Source organism: Alligator mississippiensis, chromosome 14 (genome assembly GCF_030867095.1).
Source record: "Alligator mississippiensis isolate rAllMis1 chromosome 14, rAllMis1, whole genome shotgun sequence".
NCBI classification, from domain to species: Eukaryota; Metazoa; Chordata; order Crocodylia; family Alligatoridae; genus Alligator; species Alligator mississippiensis.
In genome coordinates, this window is record NC_081837.1 from 40,685,352 (window position 1) to 40,701,976 (window position 16,625).

Here is a 16,625-nt window from a genome sequence, read left to right on the forward strand (position 1 = left end):
GTTACGTTTCTCAGATTAGAAGCACTCGCCCCAAGCAGCAGCAGTAACATTATCAAGTGCAATTTCAGCAGCTAAGAACATGAAGCAGAGACACCTCCGCCATTAAGAAAGTGTGATCCTGAGCTTTATCGTTCTTGCCATACCCTAATGCAAGACTAAGGTAGCCATCCCCAGCATCAGAAGCTGGCTGAAGACAGCATCCTTTTAATTTTAAATTCACCTGAAAATGCAGATTCATGCGAAAGACCACCACCACCAGCTGCATTCTTGAGCAGGAGACCATCAGTGGCTAAGTGCTGGCTGCAAAGATAACTGGGTTTTTATGCCATAATAATCTGTACCCCTTGAGAGATCAGAGTACTGGATTTCCTGGGAAGTGGGTATTCCTTATAGATGGTACGGTTTATCTGCAGTGCCCCAAGTGGCAAGCATTGCCTTTTGAACTATCTGTTACCAACTAAACAGCACCAGCCTGAAGCCGGCGTTAAAGCCAAGGCTCCTACTCCAAAAAAAGCTTATGACCTACAATTCAATAGCCACAGAGCAAAGAATGAAGCTCAATTTCAAGGTAGTGGAGGAGAAAGCACCAGTCAGTTGCTTCAATCAGTTGGTGGCCAGCATTGTGGCCCATTGGGGGGGGGGGGGGGGGGGGGGGCGGCAGAAGTCACACTGAAGCTCCCAGGCTCTTGCTCAGTTGCTGTTCCCTCTCTTGCTCTGGCCAAGACTGGGCTGTTTCCTGTCTCAAGGGACAAGACAGTGCAATGCCCAGCATGGAGGGAGAGTCCAAGGCTATGTGAGCACCATGAACCCTGTACAAGCCATGTGCAGCAGCAGGGACAGCCACGCAGCCTGGGGACACATGGTTTGCCCTGGTGCAGCCCACAGCATGCCACCCTTACTGGTGCAGCTTGCAGGGTCTGTGGCCCTCACTCAGTTGGACAGCCCTGGCCTAGATGATATTTTAAATGAGCGAGGCAGCAAGCAGTAGAAACCAACTACTATACACTGGCCTCAGAACAGTTTACAGAAGCTAGAAGCTTGTGCCCCTGAGTATGGCTTCTCAAGCTACACGTGGAAAGGAGCAACCTAAGATCCACCAGCACTTGGGAGTTAAAGATTTACAGAGAGGCATTTCTGGCTTGCATAGAGCAAGACATACTGCAGAGTCCTTTGACCTTTTATATGGATTTTAATTAAAATACTGTAGTTTAAACAGACACTGTCTATAAAGTGCTGCCTGCCCCAGGAGTGACTCTGCAGATTCCTTGAACAGGAAGACACATTTTACTAATCAACAACCCAGCGCAAACTGCTACATAACAGCCAGCTTTGATTGTATTAGTATTACAGCAGGACAAACATCTTCACAGCATGCAGGGTTTTGCCCTGCACCTTAACTCTATGCAAGCAAACCGCAAGCATTTTCCCTCATTTATTCGGACAGACTTAAGAGGTGTTTGTTAGCTTAGGCTATGAACCAACACCCTTGGCTGGGTCACCTAAAACTTACGTTAATCAGGGAAGAAATCCCATCTTCCTCCTACACTGGGCACCCACCCCACCCAACCCAACCCTTTAGTTACTACAGTGGACAAATCCAATTTTTATTTATAGACTAGGTCAATGACCAAAGCCAAGCAAACTTTTCCAGAACAGCTGCACATCAATAGGTGCAATATGCATCTCTGTGCAGAGCCAGCAGACCAAACCTAGCAGTTTTTCCTTTTTCAGCCCTGAAGCATTGCTATAGCCACTTACAGAACAAGACCCTGGGGTTGGCTTAGATGCCTATATATCAAAATATAAAAAGAAATGGTTATTTAAACTCAGGAGATATTCCCAAGCAAGGCAAACCAGACATTAAAGAAACCCAGACTGAACTATTTTAGGTTTCAGTGTAAACTGTTTGGAATAATTTCCAGACAGAAAATGAGAAGAAACCTATGATTGAAGAACATGCAACCTAGTCATTCAACAAGTTTAAGTTCCCTTTATAAAAGGTGTTAGATGCTGTTATCTATTTCTAAACCCTTGGCCACAACCCCCTATTTATACCTCCTATTACAGAAATAATCAAAACATGCTTCATTAGCCGGCATGTACCCATTGAAAACAGAAAACAAGCATTGTATAAGAACCTAGCAAGCTTGTTCTGCAGACCTCTGATCCTCTTTAAAACATTATCCCGTTGCACAAATTTCTAGACAGTTTCTCTAAAGGCCTTGCAGTAATAATAGACAGAAGCATTTTTCTTTTAACGATACCTAAAAATAACTCATCTTCCAAAGGCATGTTGCATATTAGGATAACTAATAGTAATAGTCTTAACGTTATGCATCTCCTAGTGAACCAAATATGCACGCAGACAATTACTGTCTTGATCCATTACTAGCAATGTTTTACCGTCATCCTCTTAATTGCTAATGTGGTGAAGAGGATTTTTTTTTTGGGTGGGGGGAAAGGAGAAGAGGAAAGAGAGGAAGAGGAGGGGAAAAAAAAAAATCATTTCAAAACAATTTATATCCAAATCAAGGAGATTCATACTCCTTCATCCCAAAGGCTTTTCCTATGTAAGTTAGGTTTAACACAGCATGCAATTAGGCCTTAAGAAAAGTGTTTTCTTCCAGAGATGGTAACCAGAACGTAAGAGCCATTAGAAATGCTCGCACCATGAGACCGGGTTTAGTAGACAAGCTCTAAAAGCGCCTAATTACACCAAGCAGGCAAGCAATCCCATTCAATAAGATGATTATTTATGTAGGCAGTTGCTGTGGACTGTGGCCCTGCACTTCAGAGGCCTGTATCTTCTCAAAACGTGAGTCATAAGCCTCCTTCGACAAGCGCACGGGGTTAAAGCTGCCGAAAAACCGGGATTGCCAACCCTTTACACTGTATTGAAGGCTGCAGCACCAGGCCCACTCGCTGCTCACCAAAGCTACGCTTCGTAGCCTCGAGAAACCAGCGTCAAGCAGGCGAACACCATGCTTTGCCAAGGGCTACTTTGATATGTTGTGTTGCTTGAAAACAAACTATATAGGAGCCAAGAAACTGGGTCAAGACTTAGCAGATGGTTTCACATGCCATCGAAACACAGGGCATACTCTACAAGCACGCCAACATGAAGATTTAGGAAGGTTTCCCGAAATGTTGACAAGCCTCGTGCTAAACATACACAAATCACGCTGATGTTGGCTAAAAACAGAAGCGAAAACAACTGGGTTTGTTTCCTAGGAAATAGGAACCATCGCAACCGCACGGGAAGTCGGATGTCAATAAAAACATGGGATGCGCGGCACGGCGTGGCGTGGCGTGGCGCGGCGCCCGTATCCGGCGCAGGTACGGGTAAAAGGCGTCCCGATGAAAAAGGGCTGGTTTAAAAGGCTCGCAACGAGGCTGGGGTCCTCGGCTCAGCGTCGTGGCACGTCCTGGGGCCGTGAGGGAAAGCGAGCGTAGGTCCCCGTGTCACACCAGACCCCTTGTCCTCCCACAGGACCCCCCTGTGCCCAGCCCCTCCCCCACACAGCCCCCCTATGCCTAGCCCCTCCCCCCCCGACGTACCGGGGGTGTCAGCGCTGCCGCCGGGGGCGCTGTGGGCGGCGGCGGCGGGCGGCGGCTCCCCGTCGGCGGGGGGGAAGGGCGGCCCCTGGGAATACTTGATGTCGCGGAAGAACTTCTTGGTCTCGCGCAGGTTGTGCTGCAGCCGCGCCAGGTGCCGGTTGTAGTGGCCGAAGCCGCGGCACAGCTCGCGGAGCACTCCGCCGGCGCCGGGCCCGGCGGGGCCCCGGCCTGAGGGCGCGCCCCCGCCCTCCATGTCCTCCGGCTCCGGCTCCGCCGGGCTCTCGGCCGCGTCCAGGCTGCAGCCCCCGCGGCGCGGCGCGGCCCGCGCGGCCCGGCCCGGCCCAGCCGCCGCCGCTGCCTCCTCCGCGGGCAGCAGCGCCGCCGCGTGCGCGCGGCGGAACCTTTATCCGGGCGCCGCGGGGCAAAGGGGCAGCGGCCGGGGGCGGACCCGCGCGCGGCGCCTCATGGGACTTGTGGTCCCGTGCATGGGGAGCCTGCGCTAGCCGCGGGGCATCATGGGACTTGGAGGCCTCCGCCAGCGCTGCTGCAGGGCATTGTGGGGGGGGAGGCAACCTGCCGCGGGGCATTCTGGGACTTGCAGTTCTAGCAGGAGGAGCCTTGCAGGACAAGCAGCCCTTATGGGGGACCCTGGGGTGGGTGAAAGGCAGCAGCCCTGGAAGCAGTGCCGGATTGCGCCGTGCTGAGGGCTATATCCACCTTAAATAATCCACGGAAAACGATTCTGAATGAAATTTAAGATACATTTGAAGATCCCGAAAGCTAGCAGGGAAGGGCAATTTTCTTGCGGCTTCCCAATTAGTTTAATAAAAGGTCTCATTTTGGAACTGAGAGTTCTGGTTTTTTGTATGTCGTCTCGTCTCAGAACAACACGGCTACCGAGTGCACCCCTGGAAGATGAAATATTGTTATTGCAGGCATTTATGAACTCAATGTGAAGAATAACGGTGGAGCCATATAGATGTTTATTTTTGTCCTATTAGAACGAAAATGTCCAGGGGTTTTTTTCTTATTTAGAGGCCCCTCATACTGTGAAGCCCTAAACTGTAGCTTAAGCCTAAATCTGGCATTGCCTGGAAGCAGGCTCCCCCCCGCACCCAACTCCACACATGTCTGTCTGTGCCTGCTTCTCTCTGTGTCTGTCTGTCCGCTTGTCTCTGTCTCTGCCTGCACAGGCTTGGTCTTCCCTATGGGTGCTGTCCAAGAGAGGATCCTGAGTCCTGACGGCGGCTGCCGGGTCTGCCCGTTATCCCCCAGACGTGGGACGGGGCACCATGGGCAGGACACCAGGCAAAGCCCCGACATGGAACAAGGACGCAGGGCAGGCGCTTGGGACAGCAGACAGGGCTGTGGGCGCATGCAACAGGAATGGGCTCCTCTGGTTGAGAGGAGCAGTCCCCAGTGGTCCTGTGGTAGGATCCTTGTATGCCACGCAGGAGACTTGCGGTGAACTCCTGGATGCTTAGACAGCCACTAAATGAAGGCACCAAACGTCTGGATTCAGTCTGGCCTTTGGATTCTGTCTCAGTGGGCTGAAGGAAGGTCTGGGCAGCCCCCGCTCCTCCCTTCTCCTGCCTAGGCTTATGCATCGAAGGTCTGGGTGATGTCACATGCATACGTCGTGACCCGGAAGGATCGACGGTTGCCAAACCATTTGTTCTCTGTTGAGATGAGCGTTGGCACCCGGCTGGGGGCACCTGGAGCTGCCCACCTGGCTCCCGTCGTATTCAAGTTGTTGCCTCCTCCACCTCCGTGGGCTCTCTCGTGGCCCCGGGATTTGGGTCTCTTTCCATGCAGGATGCTAAAGGACACGTTGCTCATACCTTCCCTCCCAGTACAAGCACTGCTCATACGGGGCCTCAGTCAAGTCAGTGCGAGCAGCCCCCTCGGACCAAGGTGGAGCCTCGAGGGTGGCAGCAGGTTTCCATGCAGTCAGAGGAATCGCACGCGGCCTCTCTTGCAGGATGGAGGCCTGAGTCCCAGAGCAGCTCCTGTAGGGCAGGTAAATAGTATTATCCCTTTTCTACGCCTGAGAACACTGAGGTCAGGATCCGAGGCTAGAATCCGGCCAACCATCCCTGCTCAGCAAGGCAGTGAAGCATGTGTTTAAATTGCAGCATAGGCTTCACTCCTGCTGATTTAAGGCTTAACGTTTTCTTAGTGCTTTCCTGAATAGGAGTTGTGGGACTGGGAGCACATGAGCTGTGAGCCGGGTGAATCCCGCTGCCTGTGCTGATGTGGATCAGTACCCAGCTCCACAAGTAGCCCCCTGAAACCAATGAGGTGACATAATCTAGCCGTAAGTGATTTGCAAGACGCATGTGGCAGAGCTAGGGAAAGAACCGGGATCTCCTGGATCGGTGACAAGACCGTCTCTCCCTGCATTCTTCATTTGACTCCCTAACTCCTGTTATTCATTCTCTAAACCATTTTGTAATACCTCACTGTGAAAGCCATTAAAGAGAGCTTATGATTATAAATGCTTTTTACAGTGATTTGTGACTTTTCCTGGCTCAGTGCCAGAGAAAGCACTCCAAGACTGGAGGACCATGATATTTTTAATATTCGATAGCTCAAAAATCTTGAGGGTTGGACCTGGGGGCTTTAAATCACAGGAAAGTTGGAATTCCCAGGTCCTAAAGCTAAAAGTAGTTATTTTCTACCCTAGATCACAAGATAGCGTGTATCCCAAGTGTGAGATTTTTTTTGCCATGACATTTTTGCAGCTGGCATTTCATGAACCGCTGCACTTAAACATTAAGATTTGTAATCGATGGATTTCTTTAGAATTAATCTACATGTTAAAGGTTAGGATTTTCATCTGTGGTAGAAAGACAAACCTTCATTAAATTTAAAACAGTGTACTGCATCTGAATGCACATTTACTCGGGGCATGTATTTCTCCAAAGTCAGTATGAACAATGCGGATGAACTAAAGAAACAGCTTGTACTAAGCTTTTCTCACCTCATTAAAGTGGTTCTTTCTTTCTCAGACCAGCTGCCATAGTAGCTATAACCATGAAACTAAAGGCTCCTGGTCAGCTTCAACAAATACACAATTAAAGTGGGGTGCAGCTACGTTACAGAAAAGACTGGAGCACCATCTTCCTCTACACTTAAGTGGTTTAGAAACTTAATTTATGCAGATAGCCTGTGTTTCTTAGAGTGAGCATCAAGCAAAAAATTGGGCCACACAGCTGGTTAAGAAGTTAATGAATGTACTTAACTGATATGCATATGAGTGCAATACACTATACCTCTTTTAGGTAGCAATTAGATAGCGTCTTCTTAGATAGATGTAAGTACCATAAGCTGGAGACATTTTTCAAAATATATTAAACCTCATGCCTCAGTCTTTAAAACAACTCTAGCTATGAGGGATTAAAAGGAAACTAATGACAAGGATAGATAATAGCACATTTGCCTATTGCACCTTCTTTCGGGGATCTGGTGCTGGTCAGTGGAAGACAGGACACTGGGCTGCCTGGGCCAGGAGGTCTGGTCTTGCATGGGAATGCTTTGTTTCTTATGAAAGTTTCACCGAGTCCATGGTCAGAATATGATCATTGGAGTGATGTGGTTTGAAAGCTCGATACCTCATGATCTCTGGGGTTTAGAAATACTTTGCAAAGCACGCGGATGTTTTCAGAACCAGTAAACAACGTATCCCAGCATCAGTCTTGAACCAGCAACAAAAAAATATTGATTCCCCTGTAATGAGTGTAAAATGAATCCTTTAAGAGCTCACTCATCATTTTTTTTAATCTCACTCAATTTGCCTCAGCTTGACAGCTCCAGATTTTACAGATCATCTCTGAGGTAATATTAACACAAGCCTAAGAGGGGATATTTTGCAGCAGCTTCCCTCATTCTAGCTGGCCTCTAGCCAGAGCTCTCATTCCTTTTCTCACTTCCAAGAACATCAGATTCACTCGTTCTTTTTTTTTTTTTTGGAAAAAACAAGAGAGTGACATCAAGAACAGAGATGAGACTGGCAGTTTAGTCTTGACAACCGTTTTAAAAATAGCATTTTAGAATGAAAACGATCATCAATGGCCAGAGCAATCAGCAGTTATTTGCATCACATCTCTCAGTGGGGATATGCCAGTTCCCACAAGGTTTCTACTTTGCGAGGCACAGTTTGCACTGCTTTTTTTGATGTATTTCTGCGTTGTCTTCCTTTTCTGCTAATCTGATTCCATGGTCACAGAATCATGTTACCCAATGCTGCTTATAAACCCAGCAGTGCTTGAGGCACTTGTTTTTTGGGGGGGGTTTCTTTCCTTTTCTTTTTCTGAGCTCCTTCTGTCATGTGGTTAGACATCTCTTAGTATCGGGAAAGTACACTAAAGAATAAAGGTTTCATCTTTCCTCTCCTATATTTCTGGATTCAAATGTTCTTTGATTCATCTATTGATGGGCTCGTGATAATGTTTGCAACATTCCAGATGTTTCACAGATGTGAATAAAAATGATTAGTGGAAAGTGTATGTTTTACTATTTAGTTATTACTGCCCTGACTAAAAAGACTCATCCAATTAAGGAGCAGAAGCAGTACCACGTGACTCAGGCTCCCAGTCACATCCATCACAGGGAGGGAATAACTGAAGGGAACTGCTGGCAGACAACCCGCGTGCTGGAAATTGTATATCCAAACTATTCCGAGAATACCATGAATAAATGTATTCACTGAGGCTGAGGCCCACTCACAAGTGGTTCACGAATAAAATGATGCGCTAGGTTTACAGGTAGTAATATGGAGAAGCAAGAATTCACGCAGCTGTGTCAGTGGTACCGAGTGGGGCTAGAAGTAGTTCAAAGCCCTTTGGAGTATGAAGTCATCTTGCCACCTGCAATTATTCAAAAATCACGACTCAGGCTCTCCCAAATCATCAGACTGGCGTATAAATCAGGAGTCTTTATAAATATCATCAACACGGAGGGCTTTTATTGGCCTTCTGGTATCTGAGCCTTTTGGTGCTTGTCGGCAATAATTTCAAGTTTGTCTCTGCAATGATGAGGGCTAGAAACGTATTCTTAATGCAAGCTGAGATTTCCACATCCTCATTTGTGTCTCACTCAAAATAGAAACATGAGAGCCCAGGGCAGGGAAATGAGTGGTTTCTGATGAGAGGTGCTAGCACACTTTTTTTTTATAAGCCCGCAAAATGTTGCACTCAGTGCTGGGAATGGGAAGGAGGGCCTGAAGTGGAAAAAAACGGGTCCTTCTTCAACATAAATGAGTCCCTTTGAGCTTTCATGATGTGGAAAAGCCAAAGAAACTGACCCTTTTGATACCAGAATCCTGTTTTCTCTGCATCCCAGCGGCACCTTGGCAGATCCTTTCCTGAAGCCATCACAAAATGTCCCAAGACACGGACCCCTGCACCCAGACATGTGCCTCGTGACAAAGCACATCGTTGTCCTGAGGACACCATCTTACAACCACTTCAAAAACCCCACTGTGTTTGCCTCGATTACATGATGGATCAAGGCCGCTCTCTGTAACGAGGGCCACGCTCTGATCTCAGTTCGCTGGTGTAAAACTGGAGTTACACCATCGATTTCAAAGTGTTACTCCAGGTTTACACTTGCATAACCGAGCGGATGTCCCTCAGCATTCCCATATGAAAACAGTACTTCTTTATGCCTGTTACTATTTTCTTTTTTATCTTCCTCCTTGCCCCCTAGCCTTTATGGTCTCCATAGACCTGAAAGAAATGATTTATGAGAAAATTATCCACACCATTACATTAGATTTTGTGTGCAATAATGCTGATGACTCTTGTTATAACATTTCCTGTAGAGAGAAGGCTGCTTAGGTGTGTCCTCTTTGCTATTCCTATCCTTCAAGTGGTAAAATCAGCTTAAATGGGACTTTTCAGTTGACACAATCATTTTCCTGTCCCCAAATTTCTTGTCTCCCTGAAGGCTTTTTGAACCCGAAAGCTTGCTTAATAACTATTCTTCAACTATTTGGGTTGGTCTAATAAAAGATATCAAATTCACGCAAGGAACCTTGTCTGCCTTTGTCTCCCTTAATGCATTGAATTGCGCAGCTGGCCGTGTTCAGGAACAAAATTTGGGAAAGCTGTATCCAGAAAAGGGACACAGCTTCTGTTTGCTGAGGGTGTTAAAATGGCTTATGGTCGGAGGCACAGATTAGCATGCTGTGCTGTGCTCCCGCTGCAGTAAACTCAGCAATAGGTCAGGTTTCAGAGACAGAAAAACTAAGCAAACGGCATGTAGATTTTGTTCCGAGAAAAATACACAGGAAGTTCTCCTGCCTGCAATAATTGACGGATGTGTTTTAAATTAAAATGCATTTTGCAGCATTGTAGCTGATAAAGTCTTCAGGCTGTTGCCCTGCCTTTCTGGCTTTCTTCCTTGCTGTCTATCTATTTGATGTACCTGTCCACATGATATATAGATGCTAGCACTCGAATCGTAAAATCGTAATTACCGAGTCCCCTTCCATCTATTAAACCTGAAACGGATGCACCCTTGCTCCTGCAAAACCTCTTCTAGTGCTTTGTCCCATCTAGTTTGAAACACCCTGACCAGCGGGTCACCCATTCCTTCCCATTCCAGAGCCTCGCACAGTATTTTGTTCTCGGGATCAGGCTCTGGCACATCTCTGATGACAGGACAGGAGCCTAGATACACCGGAAAGTAAAACCAAATGGTCCCGCACAGTCCTGACCACCCCCATTCCTGCTTATTTTGCAGGAGGCTGGGGCAGACATGATACCTGCACATCAAGGCAGAACTGAGGCTTCTTAGAGCTCAGGAAGCAGCCACGGGAGGGTTGCTCTCTACTCACCCTGTCCTCTTGGCCTGTGCTTGCCAGCTTTGTCTGCACCGTTCTCGGCACCAAGTCACCCAGCAGAAAGAGATACGTGGCAGGTCCTACAGCCTGTGGTCTTGGCAGGAGCTGCATTCCCTGACCTAAATGGGGGATGCAGACAAGCGTGCCCTAGTGGGTTGATATACGAGCCTATTAAACCAGTTCAAAGCTGCCTGGAAAAAGTATACCTGGGAAATCAAGTACTCTTGAACCAGTTGGCTGTGGACCAGATCAATATTATGTGTAGCTACCAAGTGTCCCATTAAACAGCCATTCGCCAACCATTAGCCTTCAGCAAATTCCAGTGGGTTGCTTGAAAATGACATCCCCTAAGCCTGCAAACCTGGCAGCGCCAGCTCCACGGCTCCACAGAGCAAGAACCTCCCTGCGTCGCCACCAACCACAGAGACGTCAGGCCGTTTATGATCAATCAGCGCATTTGACTTGATCTGCCCGGTGCTTCCCTGTGGAGAAGAAAAATGATTCAGCTCCCATTGTAAATGGTGCGTCCTGATCTTTCTTGAGTTCTGCCAGGGCAAACTGGCACGAATCCCATAGATGCTATTTCCAGTCCAATGGAAAATGTGGCTGATAAATAGCAACTTTCCCAGCAGACAAACAATCCTTCCCTTTCCCATGCATTCACTTAAAAAAACATGCCCGGTTGCTAAGAATATTTGTATGGAAATAGTGCAGTGCTGTTTAGAGACAAGCTGTACAGAGGGGCTGGAACAGTTCACAGAGGCTGACGTTCTCCCCGCGTGCAGAGAGACGCTGCTTGCTACGTAAGTGCAGTTTAAGCCATGCTTGGAGGGCTTGAGTGGTGCTCACAGCAGGCTTTGCATTGCCTTGCTGCATGGAGGACTTCACCAATGTCTTGTGTTGTCAGTCGTCACTCCCATGTGTGCTGGCCAAGGGCCTGACCCTGAGAGGTGCTGAGCAGGGGGGAGTGGAAATGGCAAATGCTCAACAGATCAGACTCCAAGTGCAATAGTGTTGGGATGCTTGGTGGTAGGACCAGTGCGCCCATGAAGAAGGATCCCAGTCCAGAGACAGCCATGACATCAGGGTATGACTGCTGGCCAGTCAGTACCCTTCTCTGAGTCCTTATTTTCCCCTCTGTAAAATGGGCACACCAAGACCCACCTCGAATGGGTTGTCGTGAAGCTCAACTAGATAAAGTTTGCCAGGACATTCTCAAAGAAAAGATGCTACAGGAGGGTGCAGTACAGTTGTCAACTCTGACTCTATTCTGGGAGATTTCATCACATGAAGTAAAGACATTAATGAGTCATTACATCAGGAGGGCAAATGCACCTGACTATTATATTTAAAAAAAAAAACACTGGACTACTGTATAAATCAGATTTAGACATTTCATATTTATTGGAATAAATGTCCTACCATTTATCACTCAAGTGACTCTCTGCCATCTCCTGGAGATTTATATCTAATTCCTGGAGACCCCACAGCAATCCTGGAGGGTTAGTGACCCTCGGGTGAAGTAGTATAAAAGAAGTTTAGCCCAAGTACACAACAGACATGGTTATATATATTCAGGAAAACTGCCCTCTGTTCCTGTGAGGGGATAATTTAGCAAACAAAACTGAATCTAATGAGAACCTAGGACTGAAAAGGACCTTTGGGGTCACTGAATCCTGTCCCCTGCTCTCACGGGCAGCTACGTCACATAAATTGGTTGCATAAACAGATCAAGCTCATAAACTCATCAAGTGTAGGCCCCAGTCACTAAAGATTGGATTTGACCCCCAAGGAAGCTGTCCTGTACTCACGCAAACAACAGGGTGCCTTTATTCAACAGGGTTTTGTATTTGGAAAAAGAATTATGCAGGCATGCTAAACCCTTGGCTCTTGTGGAGACAAACTAATATGCTTATAAAGCTATATCAGGACATAGTAAAAATAACTCTTTGCAAAAATAGTCCAAGGACTGAGACCACCTACTGGATCACATCTGTTCCGTGCAGAAATAACAGGTCTCAGTTACAAACCAAAAATAAGAAAACCATTGCAGACAAGACGAGATGCTTATGGACCCTCCTAATTGCTTTGTTCCTGATAAAGCAGGACATCTGTGAGCTACTGAGACCCTCTCATTTCCATACAGTAAATCAGGTTCCCTGCAAGCCTTAAAACGTGAGCATGTTATAGGGCTGTGTTTTGAGACCCTGAATTGTTGTTAGTAGTTAAAATCAGTCAAGAGTCAATAAGGGGTCGTCCCTGTTTACTCAGAGAGGCTGCAAGGCACATGGCAGGTCGCTGGCAGGGAAAATCCCAGTCCTAGGCCTTAAATACTATGCTATATTCCCGAGTCATTTGATGAGTAGGAGATGGACTAGGGAGGCAGGGATTACACTGGCTCAGGCTCACAAACCATCCAGCCTGCAATCCTATCTCGGAGAGTGGCCCATGCCAGATGCTACAGAGGAAGGTATAAAAGCCCTTCAAGGACGGAGGGGTGAGTGCTTTGCGCCGAGCTCTTGTCCTGGTCTCTCATCGTTAGAGATTGGCTTCAACTCTGACTCCTTCAGCGGCCAGCGTGAAATATAGATAGTTACGCTATCTGCTAACTCATGTGAATAGGGACCTGTCTGGCGTTACTTTATCGTCATGTGTCCCTTTCATTCCCTCCTCTCCCTCACCCCGCGTTCCTCCCCGGGGCCGATGATGCATCCCGATGACGGCTGAAGGATGCAAAGTTTCAGCAGCAGAACCACGGGCTGTTCAAAGTGTGAGCGCTGCCCCATTTTCACTATTCAACGCGGACCTGCCACGGCTTTTGTTGCCACAATGTCGCGCTCCATGAGCTGGACAAAACCCTGGACCCTGCTCCCGGCGCTGGGGAGACACGGGCTTCGTTGTCTTCCCCAAGCCGCAGAGCCGCACAGATGTGCCAACTTGCTGGCCAGCTGTGCTGAGAACCGCTGCCTCTTTTCCGGCCGTGCGTGTGCAGGGGAGCAGGCCAAACCTTCAGAGAGTCACAGACACGGCGGCTGAAGGGACCTCAGGAGGTCACGTCTAGTCCCAAGTAGGACCGGCCCCAACTACATCACCCCAGCCAAAGTGAATCACAGAAAATAGGGTTGAAGGGGAGTCACATCTCATCCACCCCCTGCACAAAGCAGCACCAGCCCCAGCTGCATCATCCCAGCCAGGCTTTGGGTCTTCAACCTCCGAGGATGGAGACCCCACCACCTCCCGGGGTGCCCCATCCCGGTGTTTTACCACCCTCCTAGCCAGAAAGTTTTCCTTGATATCCAACTTCATCTTCCCCCACAGACCCCCGCAACCTGGGGAAAGCATCCCTTCCTGCGGGCACGAGGGGCCAAGGGCAGCCGGGGTCTCTCCTGGGACAGGACGCCCTGGACAACTGCTTGGAGGGGCTGAAGCGGGTCAAGTTGCAGCGCTTGAGGGCAGACAGACGTGCGGCTGGGGGCTGCACCCGGGCGGGGCGGGGCGGGGCAGGGCTGCGGCCGCCCCGGCCGTGCAGCACCAGCTGCGCTGACAGCTCCGGGGGGGGGCTCGGGCCAACCAAACCTGCGCCGGGCCCGGGACACGCCCCCTCCCGGGGCTCCGGCGCGGCCGCCCGCCCGGATTGGCGCGGAGCGCTGTCAGTCGCCCGGCCGGGCTAGGCTGCGCGCGGGCCGGGCGGCGCGCGGGGCTGCACCGGGCGCTGCCCATGCCGCAGGGCCGGGGGCCGGGGGCAGGGGCTGTGCCCTCGCCCTCCTCCTGCCCCTGCCCCAGGTGAGAGCAGCCCGCGGGCACTGAGCATCCCTGCATCCTGCATCCCTGCTCCCTACATCCCGGACCTCTACATCCCTTCACCCTACATCCCTGCACCCCCCGCCAGCATGAAGAGGTGCAAGTCGGACGAGCTGCAGCAGCCCGAGGAGGACGGCGCTGGGGCCGAAGAGGTGCCCGGGGATGGCAGGCCGGGGGAAGGGGCCGTGGCTCCGGTGGCCGAGGCGGGCGCCACTGGGAACCCCAACCCCGTGCCCCACGCGCTGCCCCGGAGCAAGCCTCCCGACCTAAAGGTGAGTCTTCTGCTGCAGCCGGGGTCGCACCCTGCCCTGCCCTCGTGCCTGGTGTTGCAAGCGTGGGAACGTGGCGTCCGAGCAGGGGGATGGATACCTGTCCTCTGCCTCGCTGGCCTGCGGCAGGGTTTTGTCTCAGCACCGCAGTGCCCTGATGCATGCAAGCAGAGGGGTTCACCTCTCTCCATCATCCTCGCTGCAAACCGTGGGGGACCGGAAGACGAAAAGGGGACCGCAGTCGCGGGCTCACCTGCAGAGAGAGTGAGATTTGCTGAGCAATGGTGCTGGGGAAAACCCCACCAGTGGCTTTCCAAAAAGAGAGGATATCCCACCCCACAGAGCACAGGGCTAGGGCACAGGAGACCTGTGGGCTGTTGGGTGACCTTGGCCCGCCCGCTTCCCTCTCCTGCACCTCTCTTTTCCCATCTGCAGAATAGGGAGGATGAAACTTGCCTCTTCGGCAAAGCGCTTTGCAGGCTGGGGGCACGTGCTACGGGAGAGGAGCTAAGTATTATGATTGTGAGCACCAGACTCTGGGTACAGTAAATCAGGGACTGGCTGTCACGTGTGTTTGTACAGGCATGAGGAGGCTGGGGGCTGGATGGGGCCATTAGGCATTCGTGTAATGTAAGTAATAAGAATAAAAAGGCTGCGGTTTGTGAGGCGTTAGGAATAACGGGCTGGCAATTATGGACTTTACAAACTGATGTTAATCTCCTGTTAAGAGGGTCCTTGTGGAAGAATATCTGCACCCCAGATTAAATGCAGCGTAACTCCATTGCTTTAAAGGGAGCTCTGCTGCAGTGACTGAGATGAGCGTCTGGTTCTGTGCGTTTGGACCTGGAGCAGAAGCTTTGCTCGGATGGAGCTGCCTTAAAGGACGAGGGAGGGAGGCAGAGCCTGCGTTCTGCAGAAGAGCCAAGCAGGTCTTGCTAAGTGAAAACTCTAGTAACCCATGGCAGCAAGCAGGAAGGAGCTAAACAAGACTACTCCTCTGCCCTAATAGGATTACAGTGCAGTTATAGTGAGAAAAGTGACTGTGAATATGAGCCTTTTCTCCCTTCCTGCCTTTGGGCCATGCCTCCTTTTACAGACAAAAGCAAGCTTTTTGCAGCAGTGCAAGAAAGCTGAGTTTGACTTTGCCTCGTGCATTGCTGTTAGGGGCTGCAGCTCGCGAGTTCTTATTTATCACTCACTGGGTACGTCTACACGTTCGTTAACGCGCCGTAGTTACGGCGCAGTCAGTTTAGTACTTGGATGCTAGCTACTAAATCAATGTGCAGGAACTGGCGCTACTGCGCAGTAGCTATGGCGCACAGGTTTTTACACACATTAACTATGCACTACCTTAATACTACCGCGCAGTAGCGTATTAGCATGCGTTTTGCCCCGCACGCTACTGCACCGTGTTGTTAGGCTACTGTGCAGTTAGCGTCTCGTGTAGACGTGCCCACTGCGAAGCAGAAAGCCAAAAGGGCAAGTTCGGAAGTCCCAGGTAGAGCGCAGGTCGCTTACGTTTCACTTGGATTTGAAAACAGCCATGCAGATCGGGAGTTGTTAACAGTGGAGCACGATGGCAGTGCGACAGACGGGCTTGATTTGTGCTTTTTCCAGAGGCTAATTTTCTGGCTGCAACTATTCGTCAGAATCGTCAGGCACTGCAGAGCATTTCCCTGGCACTGTATTTTAAACACGGGCTCAGATGCATCTTCTAACACTTGTTATAGTGTCTTCATAGCTTACACTCCTGGGGAGCAAGGTGCTGGATAAAGGTGAGGAAGCATCATTAGCCACAGACAGGGGACTCTGTGGTCCAGAACACCACATCTGCAGCTAGTGTGAACCCAGCAGAGCTATGGGTTGTGCCAGCTGCAGATCTGGCCTTGAGAGCATGGATATCACGGCCACAGTTGTACAGCAAGCCAGGGATGGAGCCCTGGAGTTATGACTTCCAGGTGAACGCTTTACCTCTATCTGCAGATGGGTGCCAGCCCCCCACGCAGAGGTGCAGTGAAAGCGTACTGCCTCCTGATGGAGTTAGCTCCTTAGGAAAGCTGACTTCTCTCTGAGGTCATTTAATCCAAATTGCTGCTGCATTGGACTCCTTTTCCCTTCTGGAGTGGAGCTCTCTGCCTCTGTCACTTCTT

At 49.8% G+C, this 16,625-nt stretch overlaps 2 protein-coding genes across 3 annotated transcripts in view; one reads left to right on the forward strand and one right to left on the reverse strand.

Moving 5' to 3' along the window:
* The window catches only part of DSTYK (dual serine/threonine and tyrosine protein kinase), a 41,473-nt gene extending 37,583 nt beyond the window's left edge, over positions 1–3,890 (reverse strand). The window contains exon 1 of the mRNA XM_006273881.4: positions 3,559–3,890. Within this exon, the coding sequence (XP_006273943.2) occupies positions 3,559–3,811 (253 nt within the window). The 5' untranslated portion in view covers positions 3,812–3,890. The remainder of the gene's footprint in view (positions 1–3,558) is intronic.
* Positions 3,891–14,078: 10,188 nt separating this feature from the next.
* The window catches only part of TMCC2 (transmembrane and coiled-coil domain family 2), a 63,133-nt gene continuing 60,586 nt past the window's right edge, over positions 14,079–16,625 (forward strand). For both annotated transcript variants that reach the window (XM_006273874.4, XM_019477326.2), the window contains exon 1: positions 14,079–14,478. In XM_006273874.4, the coding sequence (XP_006273936.3) occupies positions 14,296–14,478 (183 nt within the window). In that variant the 5' untranslated portion in view covers positions 14,079–14,295. The remainder of the gene's footprint in view (positions 14,479–16,625) is intronic.